This window comes from Triplophysa dalaica, chromosome 15, assembly GCF_015846415.1.
Source record: "Triplophysa dalaica isolate WHDGS20190420 chromosome 15, ASM1584641v1, whole genome shotgun sequence".
Taxonomy (NCBI): Eukaryota; Metazoa; Chordata; class Actinopteri; order Cypriniformes; family Nemacheilidae; genus Triplophysa; species Triplophysa dalaica.
This window is the reverse complement of record NC_079556.1, coordinates 10,980,691-11,004,377: the sequence shown is the minus strand read 5'-3', so window position 1 is coordinate 11,004,377 and position 23,687 is coordinate 10,980,691. Positions and strand designations below refer to the sequence as shown.

Below are 23,687 nucleotides of genomic sequence, written 5' to 3'. Positions count from 1 at the left end.
GAAATATATTTACTTTAACATATGCATCAACGTGGTACCGTACATTATTGGCAATTGACCAGCAAGCTTATTAGAAAATGGTGACATTAAAATGACTTCCTGTCACACAACTCTCTCTTGGGTCCATTAATGTTCTTATAATATTCTGCACTCATAATAATTATTAGTCAGTCTTCAAGTTACTAACTAGCTCAAGGTCACCGCCTCATGGCCATACAGCTGATCCAATGCTGTGAATTTACTAATTGCCACACATATTATGTACACTGGCTACATCCATCGATCTCGCACACTATTAAATCACCCTTCAGTGCTCCTACTACAGTAAACGCTGCCTGCATACTCTGCTAAGATTTATACCCACACAGAAATGCTGAGCCATGAAAGAATGAGTTTTCACACCCTTAGTCTTTTTATTTTATGTAAACTTCTTTTTCATCTATAGTGAGTGCCAAGAGAGATTCAAATTCAGGTTATGCTTTTCATTTCATTCTCCGGCTAGCAGGGAATGGGGTGATAACCAAAGAGGGGTGGGGGATTTAAAAAGTACCACAGAATCATGGCCCAAAGCCAGTCTTTTATTGCTCTTTCACTGTTGCCGTGGTAGCGGTCGTGTCCTGGATGCTCGATCATTTTCTTATCAAGTACAGCTGTCAAGACTTTTTCTTAAAAATGACCCAGAAAAAGAGAAATATCCCAGAGTAAAAGAGAGGTTACAGAAACGTAAAGATGTTATTCTTGAAGTGTCACTACTGTGAGCCAGTATTAAGCAAGAGAAATTTGCAAAAGTCTAGCTTTTTTTTTCACTTCCAAACGGATATAGAGAGAGAAACATTTATTCAAGCACATAAACCTGAAAGTGCCCTAAATGCTCCAGGGTAAAATGTTCCTACTTGAAAATTGTGAAAAATTCAATTACTTAAATAAGCTAGTTGATGATATTGTGCTCGAGTTGAATTGATTGTTTAATTTGCTGTTAGATCAGGTTTTACATTGAAGCATGAAAACATTCAACAAAATTTAAAAATTCAATTCATTTTCAATATACGGCCTTGATAGCTTAAATAAATACAGAAAACCAGAGATGTCTCAAGCACAGCACATAGGAATTATTTGGTTACAGTTAAAGGTGCAGTATTCACAGGGAATACATTTAACTATGCATGTTATTTTGCTTGTTTCTTTTTCAAAATAACAACTGTTGACTTTTGTTGATTTGATGTATTAAATTTCGACAAATTAAAAAAAGGAAATACATCGATATTGCCAACCAATTAATAATGGATGAAGTCTATTCAAAGTGTAATTAAAAGGTACGATCAAAGGAAGCGATGCTGTCATGAGGTAAGTTGGTCAATTCTGAGAATAGAACACAGTACATATTCAATACTCATACATATATATACATACTGTAAATATTGAAAACACCCTCAAGGTAATACGTTCACATATGTCTACAGAATCTGTACAATTTCAATTTGGAAATAATAAGAAACAGTTTGAAAAGCAATTTGTTGATCAGTTTTGTTTTTCCTCTGGTCTTTAGTAAATCTTACAGGTCCTGCACAATTCTTATTTGACACCTTTCCAACAGGGATGATGTTGAGGTCCATCTTTTCAGAGTCTCACCATTACAAACATTTACTGATGCACTCATAAACAACAAGGTTTAACCTCCCAGATGGGTTTCTTGCACACAGTCATTGATTGGTTAATCATTTTTACAGTTTATCCTGTTGTTTAAAAAGTGAAACCATGCTTAAACATTTAAAAAACATTTTGATTTTGTTTGGACTGCTATGGTGCGATTTCCCGGACAGTGATTAGTTTAAATCAGTACTAGGCCTTAACGTAGGATATTTAAAGGGTACCTTAAAGAGCCTCATTTGCGTTAGACCAATCACAGAAGACTAGGCCAGCGACAGATGAATCGTGGAACGAATCATTTGAGAGTCAGTCAAGAAATAAGGTAAGAATAATAAACTTCTTGTTGGACACTCCATGAACCGAAGTAGGACCTTAAAAATCCTTAGTTATGTACTCTTTAAGTCATTTAAAAATAAACATACTTAATAAAAAATGTCCTGTGCATCTTGACACAAAACAATTGCACTGATATAAGTGTACGTTTTCTTTGATCAAGACACATTTAAGTAAGTGTTGAACTAGGCTTAAGCCTTGTCCCAGATATCCAATTTTTTTACACTATAAAAAAAGTGATTCAAATAAATGACACTGTAGTAAACATATTAAAAGTGTAAAACTACACACATCCTCTAGGATGAAAATACCAGACATATTCACCAAATGTAACTCAATACTACCCTCATGTGTCACACTATGTACACTACAACAAAATAAAGATTGTCTTCTAGAAGTCCAGGACCCGTATTCTTAAAGCTTCTAGAATCCTCTAAGAAAGGTCTTAATTTACCTTTACCTTATACGTAGGAGTCTTAGCTAAAGAATGATTCAGGATCAAGCGGAGAGAACTCTGAGCAAGGAAAAGACAAAAGCTTTTATCTTAGTGAGGAGGCGGGGGTCGGTTGCTACGTATGACACAGTCTTTTAAAGACTGGGATTGGTTGGTTGACCAAGAATGAAAAAAAAGAGCTCTTTTAAGTATAGGGCCATTTGTGTGAAATTATAAAATGTTGTCTCTTTTATTAAAAACCCTTTCAACACGTCTGCAGCAGGCACGTATTTTGACATGATGCACCACACACATGAAGAGCTAAATACATGTTTTGCTGAGCTTCGCATTACTGCTTCCCCTGAAGAAGAGTCACGGATCACCACTGGACTGCAGGAATGTCCACCAGCGCTGTTACCCATGAATTGAATGGGCATTTCTCTACCATTAGCCGTCTCTAATGGCGTTTCAGAGAATTTGGCAGCACATCCAACGGGCCTCACAACCACAGACCACATGTAACCACACCAGCCCATCTCATCAGTATCTGCTCATCTGCATGCTTGTTGTCCTCATCCGGGACTCGACCTGACTGCAGTTTGTCGTCGTAACCGACTTGAGTGGGCAAATGCTCACATTCGATGGCGTCTAGCACTTTGGAGTGGTGTTCTCTTCACGGATGAATCCTGGCTTTCACTGTACAGGGCAGATGGCAGACAGCGTGTATGGCGTCATATGGGTGAACAGTTTGCTGATGTCAACGTTGTGGATCCAAGTGGCCCATGGTGGCGGTGGGGTTATGGTATGGGCAGGCGTATGTTATGGACAAAGAACACCGGTGCATTTTATCGATGGTATTTTGAATGCATCGAGATACTAGATGACTAGATCCTGAGGACCATTGTTGTGCCATTCATCCAAGACCATCACCTCACGATGCAGCATGATAATGCACAGCCCCATGTTTCAAGGATCTGTACACAATTCCTGGAAGCTGAGAACATCCCAGTTCTTGCATGGCCAGCATACTCACTGGACATGTCAACCATTGAGCATGCTTGGGATGCTCTGGATCGACGTATATGACAGTGTTCCAGTTCCTGCCAATGTCCAGAAACTTCCCACAGCCATCGAAGAGGAGTGGACCAACATTCCACAGGCCACAATTACAATAACCTGATCAACTCTATGTGAAGGAGATGGGTTGCACTGCGTGAGGCAAATGGTGGTGACACCGGAAACCGACTGGTTTTTGAACCCCCCTGCCGGATCCCCCCCAATTCATTTTAGAGTGGCCTTTTATTGTGGCCAGCCTAAGGCACACCTCTGCAATAATCACGCTGTCGAATCAGATTATTGATATGTCACACCTGTAAGGTAGATGGATTATCTCAGCAAAGGAGAAGTGCTCACTAACACAGATTCAGACAGATTTGTGAACAATATTTGAGAGAAATAGGCCTTTTGTGTACATAGAAAAATCTTAGATCTTTGAGTTCAGCTCATGAAAAATGGAGGCAAAAAAAGTGTTGCATTTATAATTTTTTTCAGTGTATATATATTCTTTCTTTATTTTGTATATTTATAAACCATGCTGTTAATGTCAACATATTTTATAGAAAATGAACAGTGACACAATAAGTTTCTGTAAGTGCTGTGATTGTTTGTGTGATCGCTATAGAAGTTTGTGACGGAACCAAATCTTCTGTGCTGCATAGCTACATTTCTCCAGCTGCTAAATATGTGAATGTAGTGAATTCTTCTATTTCTGGTGCTATGGTATTTCTGTGTTGTCTTGGATATGTTAGCATCTCTAATAGGATCGGTCACAAACATGAACCCTGCACAATCTAATTCGTTTAGTTTTGTTAACTCGCTGTCATTCAATTCAATGTAATTTTATTTTATAGTGCTTTTACAGTTTGCATTGCATCAAAACAGCTATACCAGAAAACCAAAACCAAGATTAACAAGTTGAACACACACAAAATATATAAAATGTCTGATAAACCTTAAAAGTAATATGGAAATTGTCATGCATTGCGACACATTTCTTCTCACTTTTTGTGCTTCGTCCATTTTCACTGCTCCTAAAGAAACTCTTAAAAGTCCTCCTCGCTACTCCTCAAATGTTGGACATTAAGAGCTCTTTAAAGTGTTCAGATGCTTTATGAAATACTTCTAAGGGGAAACGCCCACATTTCTAAGAAATCGAGCATCATATGATTCATGGAGCCTTCAGAATCAAATAGTTCAAATAGATTGGGCTTGTCAATCAGAATACAGTCAATGATCTTGAGATAATAAGCCACTCTGATTTATTGCAAAATATGATCAAATTGTAATGTTAATATATTAAGTATTAGCTTGCTATTACACCAAACATGTTAAAAGTAGAAAATGTAATGATTTAACCAATGAGAAATGTTCAAAACCTTTTCATTAAAAAAAGCGATAGAACTGAAATGACATGAATAAAACATTAAAAAGAACTACACAAATGCATTATATGTAGTAATAGATTTGTCTTAAATTTGGCATCAGTCATTTCGTTTAAACACTAAAGCCGTCACACTATTTCCTGTCACACCACCAAACCTAAAGCGAGGCGTAGGCAGTTCATGTACCAACTCAAATCCTGCAAGAAACATACCTAAATTAATATTTTACAACAGATCATTATTTTTAATAAAAATGTGTTTACTTCTGTACCAGGTCTGAAGATCTGCAGCAGCTGCTCTTTGGTCCAGTTGCAGGAGGTAATAATGAAGAAGCCCTCTGGCTGCAGAACAGTTCTTAACGATGCTACATAGCGTGTTTTTGCTTCTTCCCTGCCTTCTGGACTCAAGCTAATGGCATCAAACGTACCTTTATCTATACATGTATCAAAACTCTTTATTTCCTTGCTGGGGTTTAGGAAATCCTCAACCTGAAAGCATTAAAAAACACCTTTGTAACAAATTATTTGTTTATATTGCACGCAATATTCCTATGTGAAGTTATATATAGCTATATATACTTATATAAAGTTATGTAAGTTCAAAAAAAATTAAAAATATGTATGTTAAAATTACATTTTACATTTTCTAGGCAAAACCAAGTTTTCCCATATTTTACTCATCCTCATGGCATCCTGATTGAATATGACTTTCTTCTTGAAGAATAATGCAGTCGGAGTTATAATACCACATATCATTTTTCTTACAAGCGGTAGAATGGGGGGCAATTTTTTTGATGGTCCAAAAAGTGCATCAATCGATCAAAGAACTGCTCGACACGGCTTTGTGGTCTTAACAAAGGTCTTCTGAAGCTAATCGGTGCGTTTGTTTAAGAGAAATATCCATATTGACAGCGCTTTTAACGTTAATGTCTAAGTTTCGCTGTTCCTCAGCTATTAGTGAGCCCGAAAAGGTTTGTTTTTCCAGCAGATGACGAAGGCTCTGATGATGAATGCAGCATTTTTCATTCTTTTTCATTTTGTCTTCTCCGTGCAACATCTTTCATCACCGTCATTTGCCTGAAAAACAAGTTCTATGGTACAGAAGCTAAACATTATTGTTAATATTATCATTAATAACATTATCGCCTTGAGGTTGAATAAAACATGGGGAAAATTAGTCTTGCCTCAGAATTGATTTAACATTAAAGCGATATTTCAAATTATACACCTTCCCTACCTGAATTGTTATACTTGTAAAACCTTCCTCTTCAAGAATATTTGTTGTAAGCTCTACAGCAGTCTTGGAATAGTCAATACCGGTAAGATTTGAGTAACCATTCTTGGCCTAAAGGGACAGTTTGAAAACTTGTTATATTTTTTTAAAGAAGTCATATCATTAAAATCATGAAATACAGTGAAATATAATAATATATTGAAATTTTGACTTGCCAGTTCCACAAGGAAGATTCCATTTCCAGTCCCAATGTCAAGCACAGAAGCATTTTTGGGTATATTTTGTGATGCCATCCATCTGATCACTCTGTCCATGCTTTCCTCACCAAACCTAAAGGTTGATAAAAAAATATTGTATTACACATAGGTTTTTAATGGTCCATAAAGTTCAACAAATCTATACACACATAATAAACTGGTGATAATAATGTATTTCATATGCTGTCAGACTAGACTTATGTGCAACAATATCATCTTTTGAAGCAGAATTATTGAAGAGAAAATGTCTGACAAACAAGAAAAATCAAACCCACCATATTTCTCCCACATCTCCGATATCCTTGTAAGATTGCAACTCCCTTTTATAAGCATCATCCCAGCTTCAATGAAAACAGCATTTAGAAAAAAAAATGTTTATTCGTTTTACGATCATTCAAATACTTATAAATGTTTCAATATTTATACGTTTTCAAATACAGAGACCAAATGGATGGAAAGTCAAATAAAGGCACTTCTCCACTAACTTAAGGTCACATTTGGGATGACGAAGCGATCACTTAAGGAAAAAAATATGTTGAACACAGATGAAACATTTTGTTAGTAGCAACTGCTTGCATAAAACATGTCACTGTGTTATTAACTGTGTTCTAAATGCAAAACAAAGTTTACCCCTGTTCTAGGTGTTAACCCTCGACTACGTTTAAATACATGATAGCACTTACTACTCTTTTGTTCCGAGTTTTGATGGAGCAAAATCATCTCCCGTTTCATTACACTGCAGCCGACAGTCCTCTGTCACATGTACGCTCACTGACGGCTCCATCATAACTCAAATCAACAACATCCGGTGACGTATTAGAGTCATGACGCTTGATGTGACAACACTTCAAAATAAAAGTTAAAAGCAATTAAATGGTGGGAGCAATGACACTATTTGAAACAACGGTATGAAAACATAAATGTGAACATAATTCAACGATATCAAAGTGAAAAACATAGTAACATAATATAAAAATATTATACATTTGACAAGTTGCATAATGTTGTTTAAAGTATGATAACTAAATGTTTTAACTTGAATTATTTTGAAAACAGTACCAACGAATTTAAAGTCCGCGTGAACCGGAAGTAGCAATCGTACATTACATTTAGGCATTTACTTCCGTATTCTGACGCATTTTCTAGTGAAAAGGAATTTCAAATGAGAGAATTTTTGGGTGTGGCTTGCGTTTTTTTCTGCGAATTGATTCGATGAATAAAAACTGTGGTTGCTTTTTTTTATTTAAACTATCAGCAGACTGACACTTAAAGGGGAGGGGTTAACGGATGCTCCACCCAAGCCGTCTAATTTTCGTCATTTGAGATGCATAGTCATTTCAGGGCGGAAGTGCATTTTCAGGGTTTTAACTGAAGATTATGAGGGTGAATGCATTTTTAAAAGAAAATGACCTACATTGATAAGCTATTTACTATAAACGCTGCAATATTTCATGAAAAAATAAGAATTGTATTTTCTATTTCACTGGGACTTTAAACAGTATTCAACCACGAGCAGAAAAGATGAAAAGAAAACATATTAAAATCCTTTCTACAAACAGACCAAAGTCCACACATTTTGTCTATTAATGTTCTTGTTTTAAAATCTCTTCTGGCTAATCTACAGTGCGAGCGCAAAGGATTGTGGGGTCGGGCGCGTATGTTTCCATCATGGCGGCGTCAATTTCGGGTTACACTTTTAGTTCTGTGTGTTATCACAGTGCCAACAGCAATTCCGACCATGTAAGTACTCTGCCACCCGACTTTGTGAGTTAACGTTAATGGTTTTGGGAACGACCGCATATCGAAACAACGAGCAGATTGCACCATAAAATCTAAATTAATATATTTCCCGGTGTCATCTTCCTGGTGTGGCTGCACAGAGGCTGTGTCTCAAAACCCTGTTAGCTGTCTACCTAGACAACATTCTAGGCTGTCATAGGTTAGTTAAAATTATCGATTTTCCGGGACAGTTGGCTTTTTATAGAGTTTCGCGTTAGCAGCATTTTCTGGTATAATAGGTCAAGTTGAGATGTCCTGGAATGCGCCTCTGATTCGTAGGAATGATGTCTAGGTAGGCAGCTCCCTAGGTTTAGTAACACAACCCGGATGACAGCTGGTAAAACGACAAGCAGACAGCATTTACAAGCTTGTCAAAAAGTGACATTGCCATTTAAGCGTTGCTTGATTGTTTACTGCAATGTATGTGTAACACTGAGTGGTTTTCATTGAGTTACATTTCGACTAAATCGTGTTATAGGACGCAAGTCACATTAGCTTCCCGGCTAACTTGTTTGTCAGCAACAACTGTCAAATCCAAACTATGTAACAAGTCGCGTCAATGTCTAACACGACATATTTAATAGAATATTATATGTAACGTTATATAATACAACTCATATGATGAAATCTATACACTGCTTAATATGATAAATGATCAGACGTGTTTTGTGCCTTGTCCTTTAATGTGGTAATTCACTATAATAAGTTTAGGCATTTTGAAGTACGTGATGGTCCATCGAGCATGCAGGCTTTGCATATTTGTTTTTAACAGGTTTATCACTTAACTGTATGCTTAACCTGCTGTAAACATGACATTTCAATCGTTTTTTTCTTTAATAATAATAATCTGATTGACAGCAATCCTATCTGGGATCTGAGCATGGGACTATGACGAAATCTAAAACATTTGCATGGCTTTTGATGCTAGAACACCTTCGTAAACATAGTTTGATTCTTATTGCAAAACGCATGTTTATGTTTCCAAACATTATAAAGTTATGGAGTCAATAATAAATGTGCTTGTGTTTTGTTTATATGTTTTAATTAAGTATATTTTCTAGGACAAACGTGTTTCTGTTATGGCACACTGTTATAGCAGTTTTAATATGGCTAAAAGCATACTGTTATAGCAGTTTTGTTATAGCAATGTTTGGTTAAATATTAGGTATTTTCATTATTGATATCTGACTTTTTTGTCATTCACATGCAATTGTAATTGTCCAGATAGACAAACATGTTTGTTTGTTTATTGACTTTTCTAGGAGGGCTTCCTGTTGGGAGAAGTTAGACAGGAGGAGACTTTAAGCATCAGTGACTCACACATCGGTAGCTCAGAATTCCTTAGCGTAATAGGTAAAACAAACTTTGCTACATAAACAATGCCAAAGCTATAGACAACATGTAATCCTTTCATTATGAAACCTTGACAATGCAACATTGAAACATGGTTTATGCAATCTTTGAATTCCTAGCAGGAAGTAGATTCCAGACTCACGTCATAGACATGACAGGTTGGGTGGGGTAGTATTGTGAGTGAACTGTCATGGTAGCTGGAAACACGGGGGTCTTTATCAGTAGAAGATATGGCATGACTACTCACAGGGTCTGACAGAGCACATGACATCACTGAATGATCAATGTTTGGTTAGGTAGAGTGCAAACCGTTTGCTTTATATCAACTAGGCCTATCCAAAGTGCTTTCGACAAGCTTGGTTGTCAATAACCTGACAATCACCCAACTGTTTGACAAACAAACTGATAAAAACTAAGAACTAAGAGTTTTTTTTAGTCGTTCCAGTGACCCACTTAATTCTGATTCAATATTTATTCATTTTGCACTTCATTACTTAACAATATATATTTACAATTAAGAGAGGAGATAAAGCCTTATGTAGACAGTGTCCAATATTTGAGGGGGAATATTAATTTTGTCTTTATCTCAAAAAATCAATTTAGAAAGATCTTACGAAGGCCTTTAACATTCAAAAGTGGTATTTTTAGATAACATTCCACATTGCATTTAACAGTTGTGTAGGCTTTGATCAAATGTTGTTAGGGGAAGAACTGATCTATTTTTCATTGACATGTTCAATGCCCAAGCTTATTTGGCAGGTTACTTAATAAAGGGACATTCATTTATCTATTATTTTTCATAATTGTCAGATTTACTTGTTAACATTTTTTATTTAATCATTTTGAGCTATTATAGCAAAAATGTGTATTTAGATTTAGCCGAATCTGATTTTATCGTATTGTCGGAGAAGTTAAAAAGCAATGAATATGATTTGATGACTAGTCATATCTTCTGCTTGTCTTTCAGAGGTCCACAATCATGAACCTTGTGCAAAACTGTTTAGGTGAGAACTTCAAAAATCCCTTTGGATTTAGTCACTGTTTTTAATATATAATTATTTTGAATATTTGTGTATTTTACCTACTGTTCATATACATTTAAATGTCTATATTACAGTTTCCCTGTAATTGACTGAAAATGACTTTATGTTTTCAGCTTTTATGACTATGCAGGTAATATAAATGAAGAAGATCTCAACCGAATCCTTAAGGACAGAAGAAAAGTAAGCTGTGCTGTTATCTGATTAATATAATGCGTTAAGCCGTGTGTCCACGGAGGCGTTTACGCCTGCGGCCGGTGTGTTTTTTCAATTGTTTTCGACGTTCACGCCACACTTTTAAAAAAAGCCACCAGTTAACTTTTTTTTTCATGCTCAGCGCTTGTTCTATGCGTTTTTCCCACGATCAACCGGGCGCCCAGAGTTGAAAAATGCTCAACTTTGGGCAGAATGCTGCACCTGCAGCGGCCGTTTCCAGCCGTGTAAATGCGCCTCTGTGGACACAGCCCTTTAAAAGTACATAAAACAATTGACCACATTTTTACAATTTCTATATATTCTATATTTCTATCTGTATCTATAAAAGCAATTCTCCTGTTTTTTATATACTTTGCTAATATCCGCTGTTAAGTTGTGATTTAAGAAATATTATCTCTGTGTCAAGTCGCCACTTGTTTTTAAGGTCCAGTGTATGAAATTTAGCGGCATCTACTGGTGAGGTCGCAAACTCTAACTAAAGGCTCGCTCCACCCCTCCCTACGAAGCACAACAGTGGCTGACACTGAACTAAGATGTCGTTACATTTCACTTCTTTGCTGAAGGAAATGACATTTTTACGAAACACGCTCTGTAGAGCAGTTTGTCTGTTTAGGGCTACTGTAGAGACAACATATACAAATTCCACGTAAAAAGGACCAGCTGTGTATTTAGAATGAAATAGATCAGTCTAAGGTAATAGAACATAATGCTTCTTTATGTAAGGTCTTAATACCACTCTATATATATACAGTTGAAAGAAAAAGTATGTGAACCCTTTGGGCTTACTTGATTTCTTCATAAATTGGTCATAAAATGTGTTCTGATCTTCATCTAAGTCACAACAATAGAGAAACACAGTCTGCTTAAACTAATACCGCACAAGCATTATACGTTTTCATGTTTTTATTGAACACAACATGTAAACATTCATAGTGCAGGGTGGAAAAAGTATGTGAACCTTTGGTACCTTAATAACTGGTTGACCGTCCTTTGGCAGCAATAACCTCAACCAAACGTTTCCTATAGTTGCAGATCAGACCTGCACAACGGTCAGGAGAAATTTTGGACCATCCCTCTTTACAAAAGTGTTTCAGTTCAGCAATATTCTTGGGATGTCTGGTGTGAATCGCTCTCTTGAGGTCATGCCACAGCATCTCAATCGGGTTGAGGTCAGGACTCTGACTGGGCCACTCCAGAAGGCGTATTTTCTTCTGTTGAAGCCATTCTGTTGTTTATTTACTTCTATGCTTTGGGTCGTTGTCCTGTTGCATCGTCCATCCTCTGTTAAGCTTCAGTTGGCGGACAGATGGTCTTAAGTTTTCCTGCAAAATGTCTTGATAAACTTTGGAATTCATTTTTCCATCGATGACAGTAATCCGTCCAGGGCCTGAGGCAGCAAAGCAGCCCCAAACCATGATGCCCCCTCCACCATATTTCACAGTTGGGATGAGGTTTTGATGTTGGTGTGCTGTGCCTTTTGTTCTCCACACATAGCGTTGTGTGTTCTTTCCAAACAACTCAATTTTGGTTTCATCTGTCCACAGAATGTTTTGCCAGTAGTGCTGTGGAACATCCAGGTGCTCTTTTGCAAACTTCATACGTGGTGCAATGTCGTGGTGTCCTCCCATGAAGTCCATTCTTGTTAAATGTTTTCCTTATTGTAGATTTGTCAACAAAAATGTTAGAAAGTGCCAGAGATTTCTGTAAGTGTTTAGCTGACACTCTAGGATTCTTCTTCACCTCATTGAGCATTCTGCGCTGTGCTCTTGCAGTCATCTTTACAGGACGACCACGCCTAGGGAGCGTAGCAACAGTGCTGAACTTTCTCCATTTGTAGACAATCTGTCTTACTGTGGACACATGACATCAAGGCTTTTAGATATACTTTTGTAGCCCTTTCCAGCTTTATGTAAGTCAACAATTCTTGATCGTAGGTCTTCTGAGAGCTCTTTTGTGCGAGGCATGGTTCACATCAGACAACGCTTCTTCAGAACAGCAAACTCAGAACTGGTGTGTGTTTTTTATAGGACAGGCCAGCTTTAATCAACACATCCAATCTCATCACATTGATTGGACCCCAGGTTGGCTGACTCCTGGCTCCAATTAGCTCTTGGAGAAATCATCAGCCTAGGGTTTCACATACTTTTTCCACCCTGCACTATGAATGTTTTACATGTTGTGTTCAATAAAAACATGAAAATAGTATAATGTTTGTGCGGTATTAGATTAAGCAGACTGTGTTTCTCTATTGTTGAGACTTAGATGAAGATCAGAACACATTTTATGACCAATTTATGAAGAAATCCAAGTAAGCCCAAAGGGTTCACATACTTTTTCTTTCAACTGTATATATATATATATATATATATATATATAGTATATATTGCATCAGTAGATCCTCCACAAAATGACACACTGGACCTTTAAGTGAGACTACTATTTCAACTGTCGTTTATGAGCTCAATTTATTCATATCACACATTTAAAAATCATAGTCATATTCATGAATGCACTACACCTGTAGGATGGAGCCCTGCCGATCTCTACCTGCTTCTGTTGATTTTCATGCAGAATGTTATCGGCTGGTACCGGTTTCGACGGAACACCGAGCAGCAAATGTCATTCAGAGAGCAGGTGATCCATAAGCAGCTGACCCATATACTTGGCATCCCAGATCTCGTCTTCCTTCTGTTTAGCTTCATCTCCACAGCCAACAGTTCCACGCATGCTCTGGAGTATGTGCTCTTCAGGCCCAACAGAAAGTACGTAGACGTAAAGATTTTTTCATGCCATTTCTCATGTTTTTATCTGAAACTACTGATAATAACTTTTGGTTCTGTACCTTAGGTTTAATCAGAGGATATCTCTTAGCATCCCAAACCTGGGCAACACCAGTCAACAGGAATATAAAGTCTCTTCCGTACCCAACACTTCCAATAACTACGCTAGTGTCATTAAAGAACATGGGTGAGACTTACTTGGCATTCTGTGAAGTATTTAAATGAAATTTGACCTCCAGTGCAAGTTGATGATAATAAACAGCAGTGCATGATGAAAATGATCCAACTTTGCGTGGAGCAAATTCATGAATATTTACGGATTTATAATAGCTGATTGCTAATAAAATCACTTTGAATTAATAGGGCTGAGTTCTTTGATAAGGATGGGGTTATGAAAGACATTCGAGCTATTTTTCAAGTGTATAGCGCTCTTCAAGAAAGAGTGCAGGTGAGTTTTACCAGCTTTGTCGACTTGTCAGCAATGTGACCACACTTTTATGACCTAAAATTTCTTCCTGTCTTCCAGGCAGTATGTGGTGAAGTCGATCAGAGTGAACGAGTGAGAGAGAAAATCCAAGAAGAGGTGAACAAACTCAAAGACGAAATCGCTCTCAGGAAACGTAATGCAGCAGAGGAAGAGAGAAGTGTGTGCAGAACCCTTTGCATTTGATACGTTACCTGTTAACAAACAGAGGTTTTTAATATCTTACTTTTTACTTTTGTAGCACTCCAAGAGGAAACCAACGCACCTGTCACACTTCCCGATGACTCGGCTCTGCATGACCCCTCACAGTCGACTCTGACGGGAGCCGTGCTCTCCTCCAGTCCCTTATCGGAGCCCAGTTTAGAGAGACCTGTAAACTCCTCATCGCCACAACTTTACAACACTACGCTGCCTCCGGACTCACCGAACGCTATACTCCTGCCTCGACCACAAGCTGTGGGCTCGCCCGGCCACCCTTCACCCGGTCTGGGCCTGGGCAACGGAGACGGCTCGAGCTCGGATTCACTGAACCGTCAGGCCACCGGACAGGAAGATCAAGAGGACGACGATGATGGGGACAGTAGCGAGTACGAGAACTTGGTTAGCGAGCAATTGCAGCCGTCGTCTGGAACAGAAGCCGTGTCATTGGGGAGACCTGCTACCCTGTGGCCTGACGGAGATGCTCACAGTCCACCGGGCTCATAGTATTTAAACAGAAGCTTGGGGATAGGGATAAAGACATATTTACGAGATTATGATTGTGAGGAAAAGGATGGGGTGTTATTCAGAAAACAGAGCAGCACTTGCCTTTTGCAAGTTGTGAAAACATTATCCTGATGTACACGGTTGAGAGTTCCAAAGTGCTTTTGGAATAACATCGCCATCCTGATGGGCCACTGGACCCTGTTCTCTGTTTTCATGCTCTCCTCTCTGGTTGTGTTTGGGTTGAGATGCGTATCCCGCTTATATGTTCTCTCTTGGCATCTGCTACCTATCGGAATTGTTCAGTTCATTCACCCTTTACCTCTTGCACTGTTCTGCCTTCTTTTGATCTGCATTTGAATAGAAAAGCAAAGGGAACTGTGTGTTTTTTTGTGGCCTTCAAATTCACAAATGAGACCGATTAAAAAAAAGACTAAATGTAATGTGCTTAGGACTGCACCTTTCTGACACTTGATGTAGAACGGTTCTCGTTCTAAAAAAGTTCTTTTATTTTGTTTTTATCTTCTGTTGAGTAATATAATGGCCTATTTGTGAAAACCAACTTAAAAGATTTTGGACAATGATTATATAATGATTATATCATTTTAGTCAATGATTATATGAGTTACTTTGATAAGGGATGCTAGTAGGGTTTTATTTTGTGTCGATCACTAACAATTTCATTAGGTTGATTTAAACGAACATGTTTTGGGGGTTTTCTGCTGAAATTCAAACTTTTTTGCCAATGAGCTTTAACAAAATGTACAAGTCATGCTGTCTGAAAGAGCCAATGCAGTCAGCCAATTAGAATTCAGCCTTGATTTCATCAGAAGAGGCAAAGATCAAACAATGACATCATCAATCTCAGGATTCTTTTACAGTACTAGGAATGTTGCTTCTCACTCTTCAGCTTGTCACTTGTTTATTTTTTCCAAATAATGCAGAGATGACTCTATTAAACGCACCATGGTTATGTGAAGAAAAGATATTTAAGTTACATTGAGATCACTATAGGGATACTCCACCCAAAATTTACTCGCCCTCAAAGTTTATCCATTGTAGGAAAAATGATTGTATCTTTTTTGTTGTTCTGCTGAACACAAAATTAGATCTTTGGAAGAATTTAGGAAAGAAAACAGTTCTAGGGCACATTTGACTACCATTTACATTTTTCCTTCTATGGTAGTCAATGGGGGCCAAGAACGGTTTGGTTACAAGCATTCTTCCAAATATCTTTCTTTGTGTTCATCAGACTGTGTTTGTAAGATTTGCGCATGTAGCGCTTTATGCATTGTTGGCTCAAAACATTTGAATGAGAATGATTATCTGTTGGGTTTGTTCATTGTAAGAATCTCTTTTTTAGTCTTATTTTTTATCTCCGGATCTGACGCTCTGACATTTATCTTGACATAGGCCAAGAATGTCTCTCTTTTCATTCACTATACTTCTCCCGTTTGGGTAGTTCAAAAACAACAAAGACTTGTTCACTGGAATGAGCGTGAATGGGAGTCCACTGAGAGATGTTTCAGGCAGTATCGTGTTGCATTGACTTATTTCAGGTTTTGCCAAAATGTGACAGCTCCCTTGCTTTTCAACAATAACTGAACAATGACACCGACATGGAAAAATGCCACATTTAAACCCCACGGTTTTGTTTCGGCAATCCCTAAGAGCTTGAAAAACAACTTTATTATACTGTTATATATAAACACTGATTATTTTAGCCATACCACTTGGGTTCAGCAGAGTTTCTGAAACAAATTGCAGCTTAAAATCATATATATGAACACTTTCTTTTGTTTTTGAAAAATGTACTATTTATGATCAAGTAAAATCTTGTCACAGTTTGCAACAACAGTTAAAAAACAGCCCTGTAAATTCAAGCGTAAAATGTTGAGATGGTAGCCATTTTGCCTTTAGTAATAGACGCTTTCAAATCTGAAATGAAATAAATCCAAATATGGCCATTTGAATGGTGAAATGATGTTTGGTTAAAGTCATTTGATGAAATTATGAAGAATATGTTTATCAGCTGCAAGTCGAACATGAATATTTTTCTGCAAATCGAGCAGCTGTGAGTGATTAACATTGTTCCCATCAGAACTGGAGTCAAGTCTCTTAGTGCATGTTATGTTTTACAAGTCCAATCTGTGCTTGGCAGGCTGTTGGACTACTGCAACAAGCACCTGGTCGTATTAACTGTTCCCATTCACTTCTGTCGTAAATCTGCCACCATGTTTACAAATATAAAGTGGGGGCCAACAGTTTGAGATCACATTCGAAACTTGGATTCCAAATCATTTATGCAAATTTGACGTTGTTTGAAAGGACAGATTTTCTTGTTTGCTTATGGGAACATTCTGTTTTCACGCAATGCATCAGGGCTTCACAAAGTTGTGCGGTCTGTGCCAGCTGGAGAACATGCTGTCAGTAAAGCAAAAGTGAAACCACATACTATGAAATTCTGAAACCCAGATTAGTATTTCAGTATTCATTTTCACTTAATAGTTTTGCTTTTTAAGGTCCAGTGTATGAAACTTTGTTGCATCTAGCAGTGAGGTTATGAATTACAACCCACGGGTCACTCCCGTTCGAAGTACCCAGGTGGATGACAAGGGAGTAAGATAGCGTTACGTCTTTGCTTCTTTGCCGGAGGGAGATAACATAATTTACGAAATTTTGTTCATTAAGGGCTACTTTAGTGGGGACCTGCGGTGTATGCAAATTGAAATTGGTCATTTAAAGGTAATACAAATATAACACTTCATTATGCAAGGTCTTTATACACCTGTGAAGATATGTTTATAATATTGCATATCTGTCGATAGAGCCCAGAAAAATTACACGCTGGACCTTTAAAAAACACTTTGTTGGGGGGCTGATGCATAGACCAACACTATTCAACAGTGGCACAACTGTATTTAATGTATATAATGGTGCATTTCTGTCGATAGTTCCTCCTTAATATATAACATTGGACCTTAACTTGTTTTTATTAATTATTATAAGAAAAACGGAAAATGGGTGTTTTAACTAGTGATCTCAGACTTGGATCCAACTGTAAGACAAACTCCCAAATGTAGTAGGATTATAGTCTTTTAGCACACAGATTGTATTAATAGAATTGGTGTCATAAAGGCTTAAATTATCTCAAGCCCTTTGAATATAATACATTTTTTGTAAATAGGACAATTGTTTCTTTAATGTGATCCGTATCAATTTTTATAGGTTGATCGATATCTTGCAGTCTGTAAAATATACTCAGCCTTCACAGGTGAAGAGAGGAAGTAGCAAAACTTTAAAGAGGTCAGATTTTGACTCAAGCCAAGATTTTCACCTCCAGCCTAGAATATCTATTCGATTTGTTACTCTTCACACAGACAAAGCGAGCCGAGATATTAGATGTATGATGTTAGAGCAAGAACAATCTGCTTTACACCTAGTATGCCGGTGTCAAATTCTCAACAGTACTTTCACACATTTTTCAACACGGGTACATAGACTTTAAAGTTATTTTGAACAATTTTGGTGTTTTTGTCCAATAATTGATTATCTGTAACTTACATGAACTCCTCATTTGTTTAGGGGGCTAGCAATGTGAATGATAGCAGCAAAATGATGTAGAGGTTGTGTCTAACAATATGGAAAAAACCTAAATAGATGAAGGGCATCAGTGCACAGTATTATATTTGGTTGTGTAGTTGATGTCGTGTCCTGGTGGTGGCACACTTCATTCACAGGTCTGCAGTGCTACTCTGAAACTCAACATTTTAAACAGGGCCTTGCTTTTATTACACATAAAACTCACAAATAAAATACATAATAATATCAGACAAACGCAATTTGTCAAAATCATTTATTTACTATAATACATAGCAGATGATGTTAAAATATTTAGTTTGTACATCATATGAGGCAGTCATATGAACAATGTTGCCCTTTTTTTCCGAACTAGACTAATGGGATCCTAGCAGCGGCACACACTCCTATTGAGCCCTTTCCTCAGTTTTAATGATTCGATTAAGATATAAATCTCAACTTAGAAAGGTTTGGCGTAAACCTTATCGCTTCTGTTCCCATCCGTTCACAATCAGACTCCCGCATCACTCGCTCAAAACTAAACATCTGTGTTGTGCTGTATTCCAAACAAAGACTGCAAGCTTTCTACACAGCATCTGTTACAATGGAACAAAATTCAGTACCATCTAATAAAAAAAGTTTTATAGGGAATTAAGTACACAGTCAATGAATCTAAACCCGAATTTTTAATACATCATACCACAATGAAATCTGATTATAGGTTTTACAAGATTATACAGAGCTCCAGTACCCCGTGATTTTTGTTTCGTCAACTCTCAAAGCTGACGTTTATATATACTGTATATAAAGAGATATTTATAATTTCTTATTTTAGGGAAACAATGCCAAAATATGATATTAAAGGTCGAATGATGGCATGACAACTGAATGACTAGAACAATTTAACCCCAGTTTAATGTTCCCTCAAACAAGTTAGTTAAAAAACTGGCATTAAAAGCATTTAACTTTTTTTCCTCCACTTGAACTCTTTCAGTTATCACAAGCGGAGAATGACATGCAAGTTCAGTTCAGGAAATGAATAAACAGAACCATGGAAATGTTCTACGCAACTGAAACAAGACAAAAACAAACATTAAACAAAACGGAGATAACCAGGCAATCTTCAAACACCTGGATCTCTGAGATGTGCCAAATGGTTGCAGTGGGCTCTTTCCCTTCTGTGGTTTCCAGGGCACGACGGGCCCAGCGTCTGCAGGACAAAGTGCATCCTGGTGCCCCTGATATTTAATTCCATCCCAAGTAGAGCAAATCCTCGGAATGCCAGCCCCCATAAACTCCTGCTGTCTTTAAGATAAAATATCCTAAAAATATCTCTTTAGTCCATTGACACAAAGAGGATAAAAACAAAAAAGACAAAAACAAGCCGTGCGCGTGGCGTTGATTTTAGTGATTGACAACTTCTTTGTCTTTACAAACAAACAGACAAACAAAAAAGGTCATATAAATATATCGTCCTTACATCCATGTTTGAATTTAGTGTATGTGCATGTTTGTCGTGTCAAATTTACATCGACATTTTTTACATTTTGATTTCATATTCAGTATGGCCGAGAAGCATAAAAGGGAAAATAAAAACATTTCTGAAAAAACAAATGTCTAATGCAACAGTCACATTTTCCTTTGTACAAAATCTTTTTTAATTCACTTTTTACACGCAAGGGCGCACGCGCATTGCAGTCAGAACGTCAAAAGCATGGTCTATATGAGGGGTTCGGGGGGTAGCGGGTGCAGGATCTGCTGGGGTTGGAGTGGTGGAGGAAGTTGCAGGGCCAGCAGCGACTCCAAGCCGTGACCGTGTGGAGGAGGGGTTCCCTCAGCACTGGAGGGCTCTGTGATGTCACCGCCATAGAAGAAGTACTGGCACTGCTGGATGAAGGTCTCGATGACGGATTGGTTGAGTTTGGTGGTGGAAAGTGTGTCCTTGTTCTCAAAGTCGGGTCGCATGAGTGTAGGCCAGAAACAAATGGAGAGATTGTCGGCGTCATCAGTGTGGTCTTGCTCTGCTGACTTACCCTGGAAAAGAATAGAGGAGATGCAGAAATGGCTTTTTTATTTAATTCTATCAATTTAAAAATGTATTAAAAAGACAAATCTGAAACATATTGTGTAGTGAAAGTTAATTGTAGGTTTAACAATACATAATGATAATTCGTTACAGGTCAACATGAAACAGAATCTGAAGCGAAAGTCTATTTTCTATGACTTAATGATAAGGAAAATAATGTTACATGGATGTTGAAGATCAAGTTTAACCTCAAGAGCATCTCAAAATTCCAATGCTTTTTCTTTGCTTTAACCTTTATTGTATCAACAATTACAATAACAATTCCTAATTCGTTCTTTTCTTTTAAAATTGAATGGAAGACAATAAAAATAAATCCACTGAAATAACGTGGACTGATAAATGGTGCAAAATAAGGTATAGAACGTGTATTACAAAGAAATAGGTTCAATTCAAAAATTCACATAGACAGGAAAATGATTTACCTGTTGAGGTGAGTGATGACGTATTTGAAAACTTCGTAGTTTATAGGAGAAAATTTTCTCACGATTTCCTTAAGCACCTGCAGCCTCTCGTAATAATCTACAATTTCTGGGGAGAGACACATTTAACATGACGTCATTAGAAGAAAACAATCAGACTTAGAAAAATGTGCTAATATCCCAAGAAATCTATTAAACTCATTTTATTGTTTCCAGCAAAAACACAATAATAAAGACCAAGCAACCAAAATAATAACAGCTGCGCTGGATTTACACACACTGTTTGTGCCCCAACACATTAAACACAGATTATTGGGCAATGATGTACAACTTGCAAACGCTGAAAAAATGCTCCAAGTGAAGTATCTCTAAATTCCCAGAGAACACCATCCCGGTGCTTTAAGTCATTTATCTACAGCGGAGTGGATCAGAAATAATGAGGAATGCATCACAGGGGGCCTGGATTCAATTCAGCCTTCGGAAGCATCAAACGGAAATGCAGATGCATTTAAATGACTTCACCAGTTTCCTTGGGCTGGGATTAGACACGTGGTGATGGGATTAATATCGAACGTGGTTGAAAGCAGTAGAAAAGAAACCGGCTATGTGAAGGAAAAACTGTAGACTGGAAAGGTAACACAAGCAGGTCTTGACATGTTTTCATGTATGGAGCAAACTTGAACATGTCAAATCACGCTCCCTTGAGTGGCAAAACACTCAGCGAAAATGGCTGCTTACAATATCAGGAAACGCAATTCCGCGCAAGATATTAGTGTCCAAGGACACCTGGTTCCTTAAATCGTAAGGATCAACGTTGAGTCCAACTGCTTGTAATTTCAGCAAATAATGCGTGTTTAAGTCATGAGTTCTGTGTTCCTCCTATTATAAGCACCCATTTTGCTGCCTGTGTTACCACTGAAGGAATGTGTCTTGGCACTTAAGGGGGCGTCTCCCGGCATGTTCACGTGGGAAAGTGACGTCAATGCATACCCTCTATTGTACATGCTGCGTCTGTCATCATTTATTCAGCCTTATGTTGTTCAAAACCTGTATACAACTCTTTCTTCTGTGGAACACAAAGAAGATATTTTGAGAAAAGTCTCAGTAATTTTGTGTTCACATAATGGAAGTCAATGGGGTCCAATGTTGTGGTTACCAACATTTTTCAAAATCCATCACTTTTTGTTCCCAAGATAGGAGTAAGTCATTCTAAAATCATAACTGTTGGTAAAAAGATAGAGATAGTACTTCAAATGATGTCAATCCTCAGTTTCAAAGCACTTCTGTTCTTAGTGTAAACACGACGTTAAACCTCTTAAAACAATACATCTACAGCTACATAAGAAAAGCCGCTAACTACCAAAATAAATAAAGTCTTCTCTAAACCCATTTGTAGTGGTTTAAATGTGATTTTCCAACATAATCAGCAACCACAAACTTTACAAAAAGAAAAAGTGGAAGAAAAAAACAGGAAATGATGGTGTCGATACTCACTGGCTGCTTCCACTAGTTCTGGATGGAGACTGTACGGTATAAGGGGGTCGGGAAGGTCGGCGAAAAAGGCTTTCAGGGCCCCAGCCACGGCGTTCACAGCTACATCCATCACAACCAGATCTATACTGTGGTCTGGAAGAGAAAGGAAAACAGTGTTAACGTGTGACTGCCTCGTGTGTGATGATAAGGCATTTAAACAACTAACTCGATTTAGCTGAAACGGAATGAAGGAAATCTGGGAAAAATGAAAGTGAGGGAAACAGTGATGAAAGGGGGACAGAGTTGTTTTAAATTGAAATGACAGCTGTCAGATTAAATCTTTTTAAAAGGACTGAATGAACACAAGAACTGGAAAAAAACAGCTAATTCACAGATTTGTGGGGATGTGGGTTAGAGAAAGAGAGAGAGACTAATAGCTTTAAGTCATTGTGCAGAATGATGCCTACAGTGGCTCTTTTGGGTGAGCGATGGCTCACTGAGTGAATAATCTGGTCACCAGCTGCACAGCTCACCAGCTAGAGGTGACAGTATATGTTTTAAAAGATGTATGATGACACAGTGTGTATTTCATTTGGTCAAAAATGTATTTCCTGTAGCAGAGCTGAATACATAAACTACAATGTGTGACGAGAAAAATGTCAAGTGGTACAAATAAGAGTGTTGGAAAGTGTTCGTATTTCAACCAAAATGAGGAAGAACCTGTTACTAAGGGGAATTGTTAGACAAAACATGACGTTGTTTAAGAGTTTAGTTGTATTTGGCTGCCGAGCAACAAGCCAACGTGTTGCAATAATATAGCGGTTCATCGACTTCACCACATCCAACACACTTAAGAGCTGAAACTAAAAGCATGTCCACATCAGACAAGATCGCAAAAGGTACCTTTTCTAAGTTACTTCGTGTTTTCCACACGAGCCACAGCGGTGAAACAAAATCGATCGTTAATGTTACAAAAAATAACATCACACTATGCATCTGATATGAACATGTTGTAAGCATTTATAATGTAGCTTTACTGTTTAACTAATAAACATAAATGGAAAATTTACCAAAAAAATAAAATTCTGTCATGGTTTAACCTTTTTTTCTTCTGCAGAACACAAAAGAAGATATTTTGAAAAATGTTTGTAATCAAACCATGGCTGTACCCATTCACTTCTGTTTATAGACAAAAACCAAAGCAAATCAATGGGTATCGGCGTTGTTTGGATACCCAACGTTCTTTAAAATAACTCATTTTGTGTTGTCTCGATACATTTCCGAGCTGGATTTTAATTTTCACTTTTGACAGTATCTAATATCTGTAGTTTAGTCTCAAGGAGATCAGAGTAAGAGGAAAAAAATACTGCATAACCTTATAACTAATGTGAATCACAGCTTGATGCTGGCCTGCCGGCAGCACGTCTCTCAG

At 37.6% G+C, this 23,687-nt stretch overlaps 3 protein-coding genes across 3 annotated transcripts in view; 1 reads left to right on the top strand and 2 right to left on the bottom strand.

The window, feature by feature from the left end:
• Positions 1–4,295: 4,295 nt before the first annotated feature.
• On the bottom strand, positions 4,296–7,171 carry eef1akmt2 (EEF1A lysine methyltransferase 2). Its single transcript, XM_056768044.1, has 6 exons — positions 7,028–7,171; positions 6,620–6,685; positions 6,303–6,417; positions 6,091–6,198; positions 5,126–5,342; positions 4,296–5,051 (listed from the first exon to the last, which is right to left on the bottom strand). The coding sequence occupies exons 1-6, from the start codon at positions 7,129–7,131 to the stop codon at positions 4,954–4,956; spliced, it is 708 nt and encodes a 235-aa protein (XP_056624022.1). The 5' UTR covers positions 7,132–7,171; the 3' UTR covers positions 4,296–4,953.
• Positions 7,172–7,709: 538 nt separating this feature from the next.
• On the top strand, positions 7,710–16,962 carry abraxas2 (abraxas 2, BRISC complex subunit). Its single transcript, XM_056768437.1, has 10 exons — positions 7,710–7,727; positions 7,969–8,084; positions 9,386–9,476; positions 10,444–10,480; positions 10,633–10,699; positions 13,304–13,494; positions 13,580–13,699; positions 13,876–13,960; positions 14,039–14,156; positions 14,238–16,962. The coding sequence occupies exons 2-10, from the start codon at positions 8,013–8,015 to the stop codon at positions 14,699–14,701; spliced, it is 1,245 nt and encodes a 414-aa protein (XP_056624415.1). The 5' UTR covers positions 7,710–7,727; positions 7,969–8,012; the 3' UTR covers positions 14,702–16,962.
• Positions 16,963–18,537: 1,575 nt separating this feature from the next.
• Positions 18,538–23,687, bottom strand: part of arhgap5 (Rho GTPase activating protein 5) — a 32,485-nt gene continuing 27,335 nt past the window's right edge. The window contains 4 exon segments of the mRNA XM_056767531.1: positions 18,538–20,277; positions 20,280–20,311; positions 20,786–20,891; positions 22,277–22,408. Coding sequence (XP_056623509.1) covers positions 19,997–20,277; positions 20,280–20,311; positions 20,786–20,891; positions 22,277–22,408 — 551 coding nt within the window. The 3' untranslated portion in view covers positions 18,538–19,996.